Here is a 16,619-nt window from a genome sequence, read left to right as displayed (position 1 = left end):
ACAAAACTCTTTGGCCAGAAATGGAAGGAACATGCTCGCAATAAAATAGAATGGTGTGGTATCAATTTGCATCCGCAGACGAGGACAAGCCTGACAAAGGTGAGATGTTAGACAAACATCTGTCAGGGATGATCTAGATCATACTTAGTCCTGCCTGGAGTGTAGGGGACTGGAATAAAAGTCCCTTCCAGCCCTATGATTTTATGCACACTAATTTATTATGGTAGGGTTGCTCAAATGCCAGGCTTCTGGTGTTGACACTGACTTTTCCTCAGACCTAAGGTATTTGTTTTGAAAATGAATTATTTTTTTCCCTACCAGCTATAAATAAAGTAGTAGGTAAAATTTGTAGCCAACAATCCTTGGCTCTGTCTCTTTAAGTTAAAAGATATAATCAAGGCATTTCCATGAAGAACTGGGGGGGGGGAGGGGAGATGGAAAACCAGATTAGCAAAAACATTGCAACAGTCCCTCTGAAAAGAAAGTTTTCTGAATTTACCTAGATGGAAACAGAAGCCAGGCCAAGCAAGGTCATTTACTAGGTGAGAGGAACCAAACAGTTTTCATCCTAAGAAGCACAAAATATATACTCTGATTTGCTGAACATCAAAGCACCCAGCAGAGAATATCAGGAAGGGACAAAGACAACTGTCTCCTGTAAGTGTTCCTGTAGTCAGAAACGGCACAAATTTCAGATGAAATGAAAACCTCATTTGACGTGATGAGGCAGTGGTGTTGGAACAATTCGTATAGTGGGGGTGCTGAAAGCCACTGAACAAAACTGTAAACACTGTAAATAATGGAAACCATTTCAAGGTGAGTGTTGCTGCTACATCCCCAGCACCCCTAGTTCCAGCACCCCTGCAGTGAGGCATATAACATTCATTCAAGTCAAAACTCCAATTTATTAAATCAGGAGAATGGAAAATCTTCACATATATTGCTGGAAGGAATACCGTGAAGAACTGTGCTGCACATCCAATGATTATCAAAGACACATGGAGGAGGACGAGAAGAATTGATTGAACCACAAACCTCCCCCCATTTAGATCAAAACTAAAAAAAAAGCAGTTAAAAAATAGTAAAACCCTAATGCAATGGACAACACACCAACAGAACTACTAAAAGCATCAAATTAAAATTAATCCATGTTCTGCACACCATCTCTGGGAGTCTGGATCTGCAAAGCAAAGCATTAACATCAGAAGTCTGCAGGGCAAAGATATGTTGAGCTCTGTTGCCATAAAAAGCTCTGATGATATATATTACCATAAAAATTACATAGGGGCAAATCCTGCAGCTCTGTCAAAACCTACATTCAAGTTAGAGTTTGGGCCTTACAAACACAAGGGGAAATGAGCTCCATTGCCAGGTGATCTCATTTAAAGGATTAGTTGATTTAGGTTAATTTTGATGTGATGTATCTAATTAGAAAGGGTTTTCTTTTAATGAATTTAAAGATTGACTGTGTTAGGCACGAGATTATTTTGGATTTACATCAAATGAAGATTGAGCAGCTTCCTCATATCTTTGGGGATTGTGAAATTTTAAACTAATCTGAAATTTCTTCAGAAGTCTTTAAATGTATTTTGGTAACATTATTAATAGAGTGTCTCTAATTACAGGGTGCTTCCAATGTAATTATGGAAATGTTCCTGGTATATGGTATTAATTTCTTACAGTACTTGCAAGTTTGTGCACTGATGTGCAATATGTTCCAGGGCAATCCACAAACTCAGCCAAAAATTATTTAAAAACTAGGTATATGTTTCATGAACAGGTGTAGGAAATGAAGATTTTTTTTTAACTGTACAACCTTCTCCAGCTCAAAAAAAAATCCAATTTATTCAGTTGCTTTATTGTATTGGTCTTCTGTTGTATGGCAGTTGCTTTCAAGCCTACCTGACCTTCCCAGCATCTGCTGTTGGGAAATGTGGCAAAGGTTCAATTAAATCTAAAGAGAAATAGAAACCAGCAATAGTAAAAAACTACACAAGTTCCTATAGATATTTGAGAATCTGTCCTTATTGTTCATAAATTTGATACACATATAAGTACCAGTTTCAGGGTAACCTTCCCCAGCATATATAGTAATATATAGTATACAGCAATATATGGTATTTTGTGTTATAGAGAAGGAAGGGGAGGAGAACCAAGGTTACAAGCTGACACATTTCTAAAAAAGCAAAGCTATACTAAAGTGACAATGTAGGTGAGGCAATATCTTTTATTGGACCAATTTATGTTGGTGGAAGGTACAATCTGTCCAGCTACACAGAGCTTTTCTGGTCCAGGGACTCTGTTTCCTTCCCCAGACCTGAGGAAGAGCTCTGTGCAGCTCAACAGCTTGTACCTTCCACCAAAAGAAGTTGGCCCAATAAAAGATATTACGTCACCTACCCATCTCTCTCATATCCTGGGACCAACACATTTACAACAACACTGCAACAAACTATACTGGGACACTGATTCTAACCACCAAAGAAACTGTTGATGTTCTTCCTTTACTACTTCGAGTTTCAGCACTGAAAGAATTGTCAAGTTTGCCAATGTTTGTCCTATTCTGGGGACAGGAAGGCTGGGATAAGAAAACATACCAGCTTTAATAAATAACTCAGATAGTACTTCTGCCATAATCATCCTGGGAGTTGTTATGGTTTCTGTGCACAAAGGGCAAAGCATGTTCTTTTGGTTTGGATGATTTATTTCAGATTAGGGGAAATAAATAAAGAACAAATAGAAATTTCTATAAGATGGAGGGAAGAATGTGTTAGTCACTCTGTAATATCCATCTAGAATTGACTTTTGGCACTAACCCCAAGCCTAATACAGAGAATCCTAATATTAAAAGTGCAGTAAAAAGAAAACAATCATAATATTTCCCCTATATTTATATAGCTATGTACGTACTCCAGAGGAGATTTTCAAAGGAACAAAGGGCAGTTAGGTGTCTAACTTCCACTGAAAATCAAAGAGCACTTTTGAACAATGAGATTCACAAGCTACATGGGAAACAAATACAGAAAGATCAGACTGCTGATATTTAAGGGAGAACTTGAATTCCTCAATACATTGTGTGGGTGCCTTATCCCTCTCAAGTTCATTATGAGAGCTGGGCAAATAGCACAAAAGATGTTCTGAAATTTTTGAATGAATTCTCCTCAATTGTGTCTACACCACTTTTGCATTGCCTTTTTCATGCACATTTATGTGATCAGGCTTTACTTGAATTAGTGCAACCTGGAATGCAATAATAATACAGGGTGTGGCATAGCTGCTTGCAAGAACCTAACAGATAGTAGGCCAGAGAGAAACATGCAGTCAGACGGTTTAAGGGTTCTTGGTGTCACATGTAGAATCCGATTTCACAAAGTATATTGATAGTAATTTTTAAATAAAAAGTATTTCACTGAAACCTGAGAATCCTTGCTTCTTCAGAAATACCACACATGGTATATATGCTCAGACCATGTGACTTGTGACCAATCAAAATCAGACTTTTTTTTTAACCATCTCAGTGGTAAAAAGAAAATGTACGCAATTTTTAAAATCAGAACATGTTTGACTGTTAGTAAAACTGCTATTTTTCTCTCAGATGTTTCACAAACCTGAAAACAATCAATTTTTTATTCTAAACAATCTATTATGAATATTTGTACCGGCATTGTTTGTATTTGTTTTATTACTCTGAACTCTGTTTAGCAGAAATGCCTTTTATTTTTTCAAGTATCAGAGGGGTAGCCGTGTTAGTCTGTATCCCCCAAAACAACAAGGAGTCTGGTTGTACCTTAAAGACTAACAGATTTATTTGGGCATAAGATTTCATGGGTAAAAAACCCACTTCTTCAGATGCATGGAGTGAAAAAAAACTTCAAAAACAGTCTTCAAAGAGAAACTGCAGAGCTACAATTCATTTGCAAATTTAACACCATTAATTTGGGCTTGAATAGGGACTGGGAGTGGCTGGCTCACTACAAAAGCGATTTTCCCTCTCGTGGAATTGACACCCTCTCATCAGTTATTGGGAGTGGACCACATCCACCCTGATTGGACTGGCCCTGTCAACACTGGTTCTCCACTTGTAGGATAACTCCTTTCTCTTCATGTGTCAGTATATTTATGCCTGCATCTGTAATTTTCACTCCATGCATCTGAAGAAGTGAGTCCCTATCCTTCCTGTCTGTCCTGAAGAAATTCTACTACCCCACAGAATAGTAGCTGCACCCCTACTTCTCCATTTGCACTCCAGATCTTGGAGAACAGGAATAATTCCTGATTTGTGGGATAGTTCAATTAATAGGCAGTGCTAATTTAAAAGGACAACTTGAAATTGTCATTCTAGTTTAGGGTGGATATGGAAGGAAGATATGGTAGGATTTAGTGATCACTTAGAATCATAGAATCATTGAAGATTAGGGTTGGAAGAGACCTCAGGAGGTCATCTAGTCCAATCCCCTGCTCAAAGCTTAACACAACACATTTAAAACTAGAAGCATTTAACAAAATATTTATTGAAGATTAATCACCAAGATGTGAAGTCATGAGTGGGAGAGAAGCTAACATGATAGCACAGCCTGTATTTCCATTCTCTCTCTGAGAAATTGTTTTCACTTTCTGTCTATGGCTTCTTGCTGTGCTTGAATTTTAAAAAAATGAAGAACTATATAGTGATTTGCCTAAAGGAACCATATTTTTCAGAAATGGCAGGAAAGGAATCCTTAAGTATGTCGATAAGAAACTGATGATTAATACATTAAAGATTCTGAAACTTGAGGCATCACATCCACATAAAGCACACCAAAAACAGTTAAAAAGGGAAAGGACATGGAAAATAGCATTTTGCCCCTTTGATGGAAAATTTCAAAAGTTTAAAGATCCAGGGTTTTGAAGATATTCCCTAGAAATATAAGATGCCTGTTTGGTATAACAGAGCCAAGACTCAAAATAAAGGGTTTGAGGAGGGTGGAAACAGACACCATGCTGTCCCCTTAACCCATTTCTCACTGCCATATATCTAAAAGTACACACAAATGGGACAAATCCAGCCCCATCTTCCATGGCTGTGGAAGGCACATTGCTAGAAGAACCAGTATGCAAGGAAGGGCTGTCGAGTTACATGGAACAGAGTGCTCCCGTGCACAAGCTCCCTGAACTGGGGTAGAGGTTGCTATATGGATAGTCCTGTCCAGCCATTTAGCTTGAGTGGACTGCAAGTTAAATGTCATTCTTAGATTTGAAGTGTAGCCATGCTCATCTTTAATTTAATTTAATTTAATTTAATTTAAGGCCACTCACACCAGTGTAGAGCAGAGCATGAGCTGCTGCAGTGTGTGGGCAGTGAGGAAAGGCCATAATTCTGTAGTGCAGACTGTTCCACTCAAAGAGTGCCACTAACACCACTAACCTTGGAGCAGCACTCAAGATTGGAAAAATTGTCAATACAACACTCTGGTAGCGAAGATGTGGGGATCTATTTCTAAACATGTCTAAAGGTTAGGTGATTTTTCTTTATAGATTTTTGCAGTTTCTTTAATAAGGAGCACGGAGGTTTACAGGATAAGCTGAATAACTGTGACAATGAAGGATTTTTTAAATAGTCAATAACATTGCTCCATGGCCTGCCAGCAAAGTAAGAATTGGGAAAATATACAGGGATGTCCAGATGGTTTTTAACACAACCCAGCATTGTTCATTTCACCTGGCTTGAGTACTTTATAAACACACAATTCAGATTCACAATTCACAATTCACAATTCAGGTGTCTGAAAAGGTCTGTGTACCTGAGACTAGTTTTGAGAAAATCCAGGATGATGTATAATATTGAAAACACACGAAACTTAGTGTTCTAGACAATTTTACTTCAAAATCTGGTGAAATTCAATTATTTCATTTTGAGACAGGTTTGTGCCCTTGTGAGAGTTTTAAAATCCCCAGAGAGTTTTCCGAGCCCGGCAGCGCAGAGCCAGCAGCGAGATGCCTGGTGTCACGGTGAAAGACGTTAACCAGCAGGAGTTCGTCAGAGCCCTGGCTGCCTTCCTCAAGAAGTCAGGAAAGCTGAAGGTACCTGAGTGGGTGGATACAGTCAAACTCACCAAGCACAAGGAGTTGGCCCCGTATGATGAGAACTGGTTTTATACCCAAGCAGCTTCCACAGCCCGGCACCTGTACCTCCGTGGCGGTGCTGGCGGCGGCTTCATGACCAAGATCTACGGGGGCCGGCAGCGCAACGGCGTCATGCCCAGCCACTTCAGCCGCGGCTCCAAGAGCGTGGCCAGGCGGGTGCTGCAGGCCCTGGAGGGGCTGAAAATGGTGGAGAAGGATCAGGATGGAGGTCACAAACTCACCCCCCAAGGACAGAGAGATCTGGACAGAATCGCCGGCCAGGTGGCAGCTGCAAACAAGAAACATTAAAATCCCCTGACACTGAAGAAGATAGTCACACAACTCCATCCAAACTTAAACTGTCATGTTTCACACAGCTCTAGTAATTTACCATTTTCCTTCATTTGAGAGCTTGCAGTCTGTAAATACACTGTGCATCGGTTTATCTGAACAACTCCAAACTTTGCATTGTAGAATGCGTTAGCCCAAATTTTGCTGTTTGAGTTTTTCTCAAGATTATGTATTTAGTTGGGAAACTGTGTGCCATTTAAATTAAGTGCTGCTGAAAATTCCTCTTATTCCTGGAGGAAAAAACTGATGTTATCTTCCAGTTTAAAAAATGGATAATCTGACTAACTATGGGACATTTCTTCTGTAACTTGTATACTTTACTGGAATGATATTTTCAACTGTTAATTGATCTATAGATTATGTACTAATTATATTGATTACTTAAGAATCCCCAGTTATCACTTTGAGGGTTGCCAGGTTCTTGCCCCAAGATCAAGCCCAGTATTATTCAGTTATTATATAGTTGGGAACCCTGGTGTGCACAGTTGCAACACTCAGACTATAGGAACGCTTTTATATTTACAAATATAGTTTATTAATACATTAGCACAGTCACAAACACCCCAAATGAGTAAGATAGATAGAGATACTCCAGAATGTACATCTGCACACCCATATACTCACACCATCTCTTGTAGAACAACCTGAAATGTTAGCCATCATCTTCCTCACCACCATCACCTTCTCCATCACCACCAGTGGCTATCATTCTGGCACCTCCCAAGGACTACATCTCTCTCTCCTACCACCCCTAGGCTTTGATGCCACTTTTATAATATGTTATGCTGCCGCTGCTATGTTTGATGCATATTCAGTAGGGGATTTTTCCCCCTTTTCCTTATTTGTATTTCCTCACTTTACTAATGTTGGACTGTCTTTTTTCCTATAGATTAGTATATCAATGATCTGAACTTATTATTTTATATGTCCATTTGTTACAATGGCCCTTTTGTGGTTAGGCATCACATTTGTTATTTCTGTCCTAACCAGTTATTTTGGATCTTTCCAAGTTCCAAGTTGTGGTGTACTTGTTAAGTTTAAAAGGGTATGAATTTAGGAAAGCCCCTATACCAACCTGCTTTAACACATCTCTATGTTAAAGGTCACAGCCATACATGGACCTTATGCTTTAGCTCTTCACCATCTATTAGTGAAAGATCCCAAACATATGTATGCTAACTTTGCCTTAGCTCACCATACAGGATGTGGCCTGCAAGTCCCTTGTGTTACAGTCAAAATATATTCTAAGCTATAAAATCAAACCCATAAGAAAATAAGAAACTTATAAGAAAAGATATATTGGGAAGCAAGCAAGCTAGTCTTAAATTTATCTCATGTACCTGTTATGTACGTCAGTTCGTTGCCAGGATGCTTCTGTGATTGAATTATTTACCTGTGGACAGAAATTCCCCTTAAACTCTATTTTCAGCTCCCCAAATACTTGGGGTTTTCCTTTGGGCTTTTTATCTGTGCAAAGTTTATCTGCTTAAAATTCATAGGTCTGAAGCCTTATGCTAACTTGCTGAAGCTAATGTCTTACAAGATACAGGCCTGTAGGTTTCTTGCATTACTGCTGAATATAATACAAGGCAGAATATAATGCAAAGCAGTAAATATAATAAAGGCAAACTTGCCCACTGGACTACAGTTGACAAGCGAGTCTTTTATATTCCATTTCAGTGATATTGTGTGAATAAGGGATTTGCTTTATTACAAACCCAGCTTTATCCTTTAAGAAAAATAAATGAATGTTAACTATTGCTCAGAAAGTTTTTGATTGTTGAGAAACTTTAAAAGGTTATGTATGGTGGGTGTTGTCTGCCTTGAAATAATCAATATTGCCATTCAATGGCTAACAACTAACATATTTCTAACCTGGAAAATTAAGAATCATTTATTTTATGTACAATATTTAGGAGTCAGTTCTCAGTAAGGAAGGAGATTCCCTGTGTGTGGATTTGCTCCAACTCCATTTTCCTTTTTTGTCTTTTTTTGTCTCAACTATCTCTATTTTCTTCTCAAAGTTTCTGCACCCAACCTGCCCTGCTTGTCTTAAGCTCCATTTTTTCCCTTTCCCAGGATCCTCCCCCTTCATCAAGCTGTGTCATTGCTTTCACAGCTGCCTTTTAGTTGAAATCTTGTGTCAACAGCTGTAAGCATCTGCCAGTATTCACACCAATAGCAGCATATGCAGAGGAATGAGAAGAGATAATATGGTAGTCTTTATAAGCCAGACCATAATCAACATCTCTCTCTCCTAGGATCACAGGAGAGGGTGATTGCCAGGAACAGTCATGGTTTGTCCACCTCCTAACCCAAATGCATTATTGACATCAATTATATTACCTGTATACGGCAAGATCATTTTCACAGGAGCCCTTCCCAGATCACAAAATACATGACACTGCAGCTTTCAGCTGCATCACTGAATAGCTCTGCAAGTCTGAATTTATGAGCCAACCTGGGGATGTCTCCAGCAGAAGTTAAAGTAACAAATCTTGGGAACAGCCCTTTTTAAAAAAACAACCCTATTGTGAAGGGGAGCGCATAGTGGGAGGAAGAGGAGGATTTTCTCACTGATCAAATGAGATCTTTCATATGTAAAGTTCTACCTTAAAAATCCCTTCTAAAATCTATAAAAAGCAACAGATGCAAGAAGTGAGGTTCTTACCCACAAAAGCTTATGCTCCCAATACTTCTGTTAGTCTTAAAGGTGCCACAGGACCCTCTGTTGCTTTTTACAGATTCAGACTAACACGGCTACCCCTCTGATACTTTCTAAAATCTAATCCACCCAACAGCACAATCTCACTCTGTTACTCACCTGCAGTGATATTGTAGTCTTTAGGCTAAATTTTGTTCCCATGGAAATCACCAGCACAGCTTCACTGAATGGGAATTGAACTACTACCCTTTTCCCTATGGAAAAATTGAAATGTGAGTTCAGTTTAGGGATAACTCTCCCACAGCAACTAGCAACACTGGTATTTCAGAGGCTTCACACCCATGAGTGCACAAGGGATTAGTGACAAAGAATTTGTCCCAATTCATATTTCACCAACCACACAAATTTCCCTTCCTTTTCTCTCCTTCAGAATTTTTTTTAAGTGTGAGAATAAACTTTTAATTTGAAGGACTATTGTGATGCTGAATAAATCTCAAGTCCACATTAGCCCTGCTGCTTTAACCAGTACTAGATAACACAAAGAAGACATGAACTGAAAGTTCTAAAACCCATATAAACTTCTTCCCCTCCGTGACTTAATGTCACTGACAGTTTTATGTTGATATACTGTTGATGCCATCGATAAATGCAATCCTAAACTTCAGGTGTTTGGATTTGTCAGTTCATGCACAGCTTTAATGTTCAACCTACTGTATTTATGTAAAAGGAGGGGCCAAGAGACATTTTCATTTTACAGGAAATATTATCAAAGCTTTGCTGTACTGTAAATAGAGGATGGACGGTAAACACAGCAGTAAACTACAAACTAGAATTGCAAACTCCAGCTAAATAAGGCCCTCAAAGTAGAATTTTTTTCTTCATCATAAACTTGAATAAATGTATTAAGCCTTGACTAAAACAAAACTTGAAGGCTGAAGGGGAAAGCTTTTAATAATTCTAGAAAAAAACATCTTTAAGGTGCCAAATTAGTAACAAAATATGCAGGCAGACTCAAAATCTACATAGCTATTTACATTTTTATACCAACCTTTTCCTCCTCCTTTTCTCTATCCATTTTTATTTCCCCATCTTTTAATATCCCTTTCCCTTCTCCATTACCAGTGTTCTCTTGTCTTCACTCTTCCTCGGCCCTATTTCTTCCTACCCTTTCCTACTACAGTTCTCTCTCCATCTCAGCTCATTGTTTCTCACCAGTCATTTGAAGCATTTCTTGGAGCAGTGAATAAATCCCAAAACCCAACCCCCCAAAAAACTTGTAGTCAACAATTAACATTTTAGGCAATTCTCCTTCCTCTTCTCTGCTGCAGCAACTACACCATTGCTAGCAATGGTGGGAGCATTCACAGGTATTTTTACCACCCTGTTGTCTAGACTTGCCAGTGAATACTGTGTAATATGTGTCTGTTTTAAAACCTGCCACGCTTTTTAAGGGTTGTGCTCCTCAGGCTGCCCCACCCCTCCCGGTTCACTCTTTCTACATCTTCTGCCAGCCAGAGATACAGTACAGAAGCTGGAAAAAGGCAACCTTTAAAATGAATGAACTGTGCTCAAGAAACAAGGTATCTGAAAGTGAGAAAAAGTGGTAGTTCACCCACAGTGGGCCCATTAAGAAATATCCCTTTGCCACATCATAAGATTTATTTTACCATATCATTTGTGGTAATTCGTGTATAAATGTTAAATAAAGCTACTGTGAGTGGTAAATGTCTATGAATAGTGTAAATCAACTGAAGATAAGTAAAGAGGTTGTTCCCCTTCCAAGTTAAGAACGTGAAAACTGCCACTGTTGTGTTATGTGACCTTTTGGAGGCCCTTTACCTTGCTGTCTCAGTTTACACATCTATTCAATGGCTATAATATGAATGGCTACAACCTCCCCAGGGACATAATGAGGCTTAGTTGATTTAAAAGCAGTATCAGAGACTCAGAAGAGAGGTATTATAAAAGAGCTGAACTTTATTAGAAGAACAGCTTCCGTACAATTTGATAAAACCAGTCACAAAAAGCATAACCATTTAATGAGACCGATCTGCTGCTGCACCAGCAGAGAATCTGCCCCACTCTGTTTGCTCACTACCAATGTACTGGAGTAGTTCAGGTCACCTTTCAAGCCTAATAAGCTACTAAAGAAAGCCTTCTCAAAAAACTACTAGCCCTTATACACAGAACACACATGTGCATAGATTTCAAGGCCAGGTGTGGCTTTTAGGACCACCTAGTCTAATCTCCTGCATAATACAGGCTGTAGAATCTCCCCCAGTAATTTCTGCACTAAGCTCATAGCTTCTGCTTGAGCTATAGGGTACCTTTGAGAAAAATAGTCAGTCTCAGTTTAAAGACTTCAAATAATGGCAAATCCACCGCATCCCTAGGTAAATTGTTACAATAATTAATTGCCCTCATTGTTAAAATTCAAGCCTTAGTTCCAGTCTGAATTTGTCTAGCTTGAGCTACCAACCTTTGGATTTCATTATGTCTTAGTCTTCTAGATTAAGAACCATCTATTATCAGAAATCTCTCCCTCATGTTGGTAGCTGTAGACTGTGATCAAGTCACCTCTTAACCTTATCTTGGATAAACTAGATTGAACTTCTTAACTTCACTTCTTAACTTCACTGTAAAAGGCATGTTTTCCAGAACTCACATAACTCTTGTAGCTTTTTTCTGAATCCTTTCCAATTTTTCAATATTGTTTTTCTGACATGGATACCAGAACTGGACACAGTAATGTATTACTGTGTATTGACACTAGTATTCTATTAATGAACTCAATAATGGCCATATAGAGAGATAATACCACCTCCCTACTCCTACTTGATATTCTTTGCTTATACATATAAGGATCATATTCACCCTCTTTGCTACAACATTGCACTCGGACCTTGTTTTCAAAGGGTCCTCCACCATGACCACTAAGTCCTCTTCAGTGTCACTGTATTCCATGATACAGGTCTCCAACTTCCAAGTGGGACCTGCATTTCTTTCTAGTATATATGTCCTTGTATTTGGCTGCATTAAAAAACACATGTTGTTCAAATGCCCTCATCTCACAAAGCAATCCAGATTGGTCTGTATAACTGACCTGTTCCAATTATTATTTACCACCAACTTTTGTGTTATCTGCAAATTTTACCAGCAAAGGTTTTGTATTTTCCTCTGGATCATTGATAAACATTTTGAATATCACTAGGCCAAAAAAATGTCTCTGCAAGACCTCATTAGATGATGATTCCCCATTTACAATTAATTTTGCAATCTATCAATTTACCAGTTTTGGATTTTTAATCCATTTGATATGGGCTACATAATTTTTGTATGGTGATATTTTGTTTTGTTTTGTTTTAAATCACAATGTTCAATACCTTCCCTTGTGGTAGATAAACCTCACAGCCCTGTTTCTGCATTGTGCATATCCCAATAGTTCCTCATAAACAACTACCCACAGTGTCTATATATGCATGTATGTAGCACAAAGTTGATCTGCAATGAATGCATAAGGATACTGAATCATCATATAACTCACAAGCACATTTTCATCGGCTCATAGGATTGCCACTTGCCAGGTTTTTACCTGGACAGTCTTTTTTTAATGTCACATTTGGTGTCAGGGTGAAGGTGACATTACTCAAAATTTTCATGTGGTCTTTTTTTTTTTTTAAGTTAAAATATAAATCAATCAATCATGCTCTTAGTAAAAAGTCAATCTTTTTCACCACGCCCAACCCCCTTCAGCTTTAAACTTGGTCCGGATTTGAAAGCTACATTAAGCTTCACAATTTTTCACTCTTCAAAGTGTTTGTTCTTCATTGTGTGTTACTTTTTTAAGAAACAAAGAAATTAAAATAATTGATTGAGAAGCCCCTGTGCTGCCAAGGCAACAGGACAAAACAAAGCAGCAAATGCTTCTCGATAGATTGACTGTTCAGATGAAAAAGCAGGTGAGTATTAGGGATCTCAAAGCTACATTGAATTCTACAAACAAGTCTTTGAAGACAATATTGAATTCCTGGGATGTGGTGGTAGGTACAGTGGCAGGAATAAGTAGGCAACTGTATCTGCACATGACACAGGGTAAACACCCCTGCTTCCTTGGAACACATCTGGTTTTGGAAGAATGCCAAAAAGGAACTAACAAACAATGGTGAAAGACTTGAAAAGGAGGGAAAGTTGAGGCAGTAGAAAATTAGAAAGATGCACTACTGTGGCTTGCAAATTATGTAAATGTTTTACACAAAAAGGAGGAAGATTTAGGAAATTAGATCTGTTACTTGGAAATACACTTTAAACAACATAACACTGCTGGTAGAAAACCTTGCCAAGTTTGATGTACTTTTAGCTTTATTTCTCTCCACTATGGATGCAGTTTGCTGCTACACTGTCTTCTATAATTCTCTATAAAGGAAAAATCTTAGAATCATAGAATCAAAGGACTGGAAGGGACCATGAGAGGTCATCTAGTCCAGTCCTCTGCACTCAGAGCAGGACTATGTATTATCTAGACCATTCCTGACAGGTGTTTGTCTAATCTGCTCTTAAAAATCTCCAGTGATGGAGATTCCACAACCTCACTAGGCAATTTATTCCAGTGCTTAACTACCTTAATAGTAGGAAGTTTTTTTCTAATGCCCAACCTAAACTGCCCTGGCTGCAATTTAAGCCCCTTGCTTCTTTTCTTATCATCAGAGGTTACGGAGAACAAGTTTTCTCCCTCCTCCTTGTAACTGAGGGCCAAAATCTGCATTCCTCCTCCTCTTCCTAACCAGATCATGGCCCTCAGTTTTCCTCTGTCTTTACTCAGGCAAGAATGCTAGATGATTTCACTGCATGGTAGTTGGGCTTCACCCTCAAGAGGAGGCAAGGTGAACTGAAAGATTGCTGTGCTTTTCACTAGCCCATTGGGTCTCTTTCTTTTAAAGTGTTATGAAACTATGCTGCTCATTATTTTTCCAGCAACAAGGACAGCACTGACAGAGCAGGCAATCATCTGAGTTCCAAAAATATAGCAGCCCTTCAAAGATTACACTCCTCTACTATAGAATACATCATGTTTTGTAACTATAAGGACTGTTCTTGAAGATATGTTGTACATGTCCATTCCAGTCGTGGTGTGCATGAGCCCTGCAAACAGTAAATGTAATTTTTTTCCCTCAGTGGTACCCATCAGGGTAGCTCGAGTGCCCTCTGCTGTCATGCCCCCTGCATGCTGGTATAAAAGGCCCACCTATCCCCGAGCTCCCTCAGTTCCTTCTTGCTGGACAACTCTGATGCAAAGGGGTAGGCGGGTTGGTCGTGGAATGGACACGTGCAGCACATCTTGAAGAGCAACAGTTATACAAAGTTAGTAATCATTTTTCTTCTTTGAATGATTGCACATGTGCAGTCCACTCTTTGTGACTCACAAGCCATAACATAGGAGGAGGGATCAGAGTTCATGTACACACAGACTGGAGTAAAACTCATCCAAATTTAATTTCTGGAGTACTGAATAATGGCATTGTGATGGGATTCACTCACCACAGGTGGTGTCACCTTGTGGCTGATCTGGCAATCAGCTCTCGCCTGGTCTGGCACCCTCTTCCATTGATTACTCAAGCTGTTACCCCTCTCTTTAGGACTCAGGATGTTCTCTCTTCTTGACGCAGCCCCCCAGCCAGGTCACTATATAGTCCTCAGGGCCGGCTCCAGGCCAACTGTTGGAGACTGGGGCGGCAGACTGTTGGAGGCGGCATTCTGCCCAATCATAGAATATCAGGGTTGGAAGGGACCTCAGGAGGTCATCTAGTCCAACCCCCTGCTCAAAGCAGGACCAATCCCTAGACAGATTTTTACCCCTGTTCCCTAAATGGCCCCCTCAAGGATTGAACTCACAACCCTGGGTTTAGCAGGCCAATGCTCAAACCACTGAGCTGTCCCCTCCTCCTAGGGCGGCACGGCCACTTTGTTGTTGTTGTTGTTGTTGTTCTGCTCCAGCCGCCCTGTAGGGGGTGGTGGCGCGGAGAACCAGAGCGCCCTGCAGGGCAGTCCTCTTCCTTCCCTCCCCACTGACCGGAGCGGAGCCCTCGTGGCAGGCGGCAGGAGGCGGCGCAGCAGGAGGGGCCGCGTGGAAGCACCCCTGCTGTAGCCCTGGCCGCCCCCTTCTCTCTCTCTCTCCTGCCCACTCCCTCCTCCTCCCCCCACCCAGCCGGTCCCCCTGCACCCACGCTCCATTTTTTTTTTTTGCTTGGGGCAGCCAAAAAGCCAGAGCCGGCCCTGATAGTCCTCCCCTTCCAGAGTAACAAAGCAGTCTGGTTGGCATCTGCAATGCTTCTGTGGCACTTCCCAGTAGCTGGTAGGGGAACCCAGGCCTGCCTTCTACACTGGTTCCAGCCCAGGGACCCAATAACAAGCAGCCCAGGTCTGTACTGTCTTACCTCTTGCTGCTGTTTCCCTGGGCTTCTTCCTACCTAGCCCTCTCAGGCTTCCTTTCCCTACAACTCCTCTGGGGTTGACCCTTCTTTCAGGGCTAAAACCCCGGGTCTTAGTCTCCTTCTCAGATTTTCTCCTCTCTGCTCCCAGAAAGAGCAAATTCTGCAGACTCTCACTGCAGCCCCTTTCTGCTGCAAGCATCCTGGTTTATTAATTCAGCCTACTCCTGCCAGCTGAAATTCTTGTTTAGTTAGGCTTGGCTCTCCCTCCAAGAGCAGTCAGATACCCCTCAGGCCCACATTAACCCCTTCAGGGTCTGTGGGGGGTACATACCCCATCACGGGCATAATGGAATGCAAATATGTGACCTGAAGACCATGTAGCCACTCTGCTAATGTCCTGGATAGAAACTTGTGCATGCAACATTGTTAAGGCCACTTGCAATCTTGTGGAATATGTCATCTTTTTGCCCATCAAGGAAATGCCTGACGGATCATAACAATCATGAATCCAGGAAGTTATACAAGTTGAAATTCTTTATGAAGAGACGGGGAGACACTTCATTCTGTCTGCTACAGCCACAAATGTTTGTGTCAACAAACAAAATTGTTTAGTCCTGTCTGTGTAGAATGCCAATACTCGTCTAACTTTAAGGTGTGCAGACGTTGTTCCTCTCTATTGGCGAGTGATTTGGGGTAAAATGTAGATTGGTAAATTTACTGCTTAACATGAACATTAGATATCACTTTAGACAGAAATCTCAGACGAAGCGCAAGTAGATCTTAACCTTAAAAAAGATGGTATAAGGCAGTTTGGATGTCAGAACACACAGTTCAGCTACCCTCCTGGCCACTTTAGAGAGAAATGCAGTAAGGAACACATTACTAGAGGCTCAAATGGTGGCCCCTTGAGCTTTGACAAAACTAGGTTCAAGTCGCATAGGAGATACATTCCCTTATTTGAGGGTACAACTTTTCCAGGTCCTTCACGAATCTGATTGTCATATCATTAGAAGATATAAAACAGTTGTCCATATGGGGATGGAAAGCTGATATTGCTGCCAGGTGGACCATTA

General features: G+C 40.3%; 1 protein-coding gene across 1 annotated transcript; it reads left to right on the top strand.

Annotated features, from left to right (window-relative positions):
* Window positions 1-5,943: 5,943 nt before the first annotated feature.
* LOC117883048 (40S ribosomal protein S19-like) lies at window positions 5,944-6,434 on the top strand. The gene has a single exon (XM_034781998.1). The coding sequence runs from the start codon at window positions 5,974-5,976 to the stop codon at window positions 6,409-6,411; it is 438 nt and encodes a 145-aa protein (XP_034637889.1). The 5' UTR covers window positions 5,944-5,973; the 3' UTR covers window positions 6,412-6,434.
* Window positions 6,435-16,619: the final 10,185 nt, after the last annotated feature.

The sequence above is a fragment of the Trachemys scripta genome, chromosome 9 (genome assembly GCF_013100865.1).
Source record: "Trachemys scripta elegans isolate TJP31775 chromosome 9, CAS_Tse_1.0, whole genome shotgun sequence".
NCBI classification, from domain to species: Eukaryota; Metazoa; Chordata; order Testudines; family Emydidae; genus Trachemys; species Trachemys scripta.
Note: the sequence above shows the minus strand (reverse complement) of the source record. Positions and strands in the feature narration are given on the sequence as shown.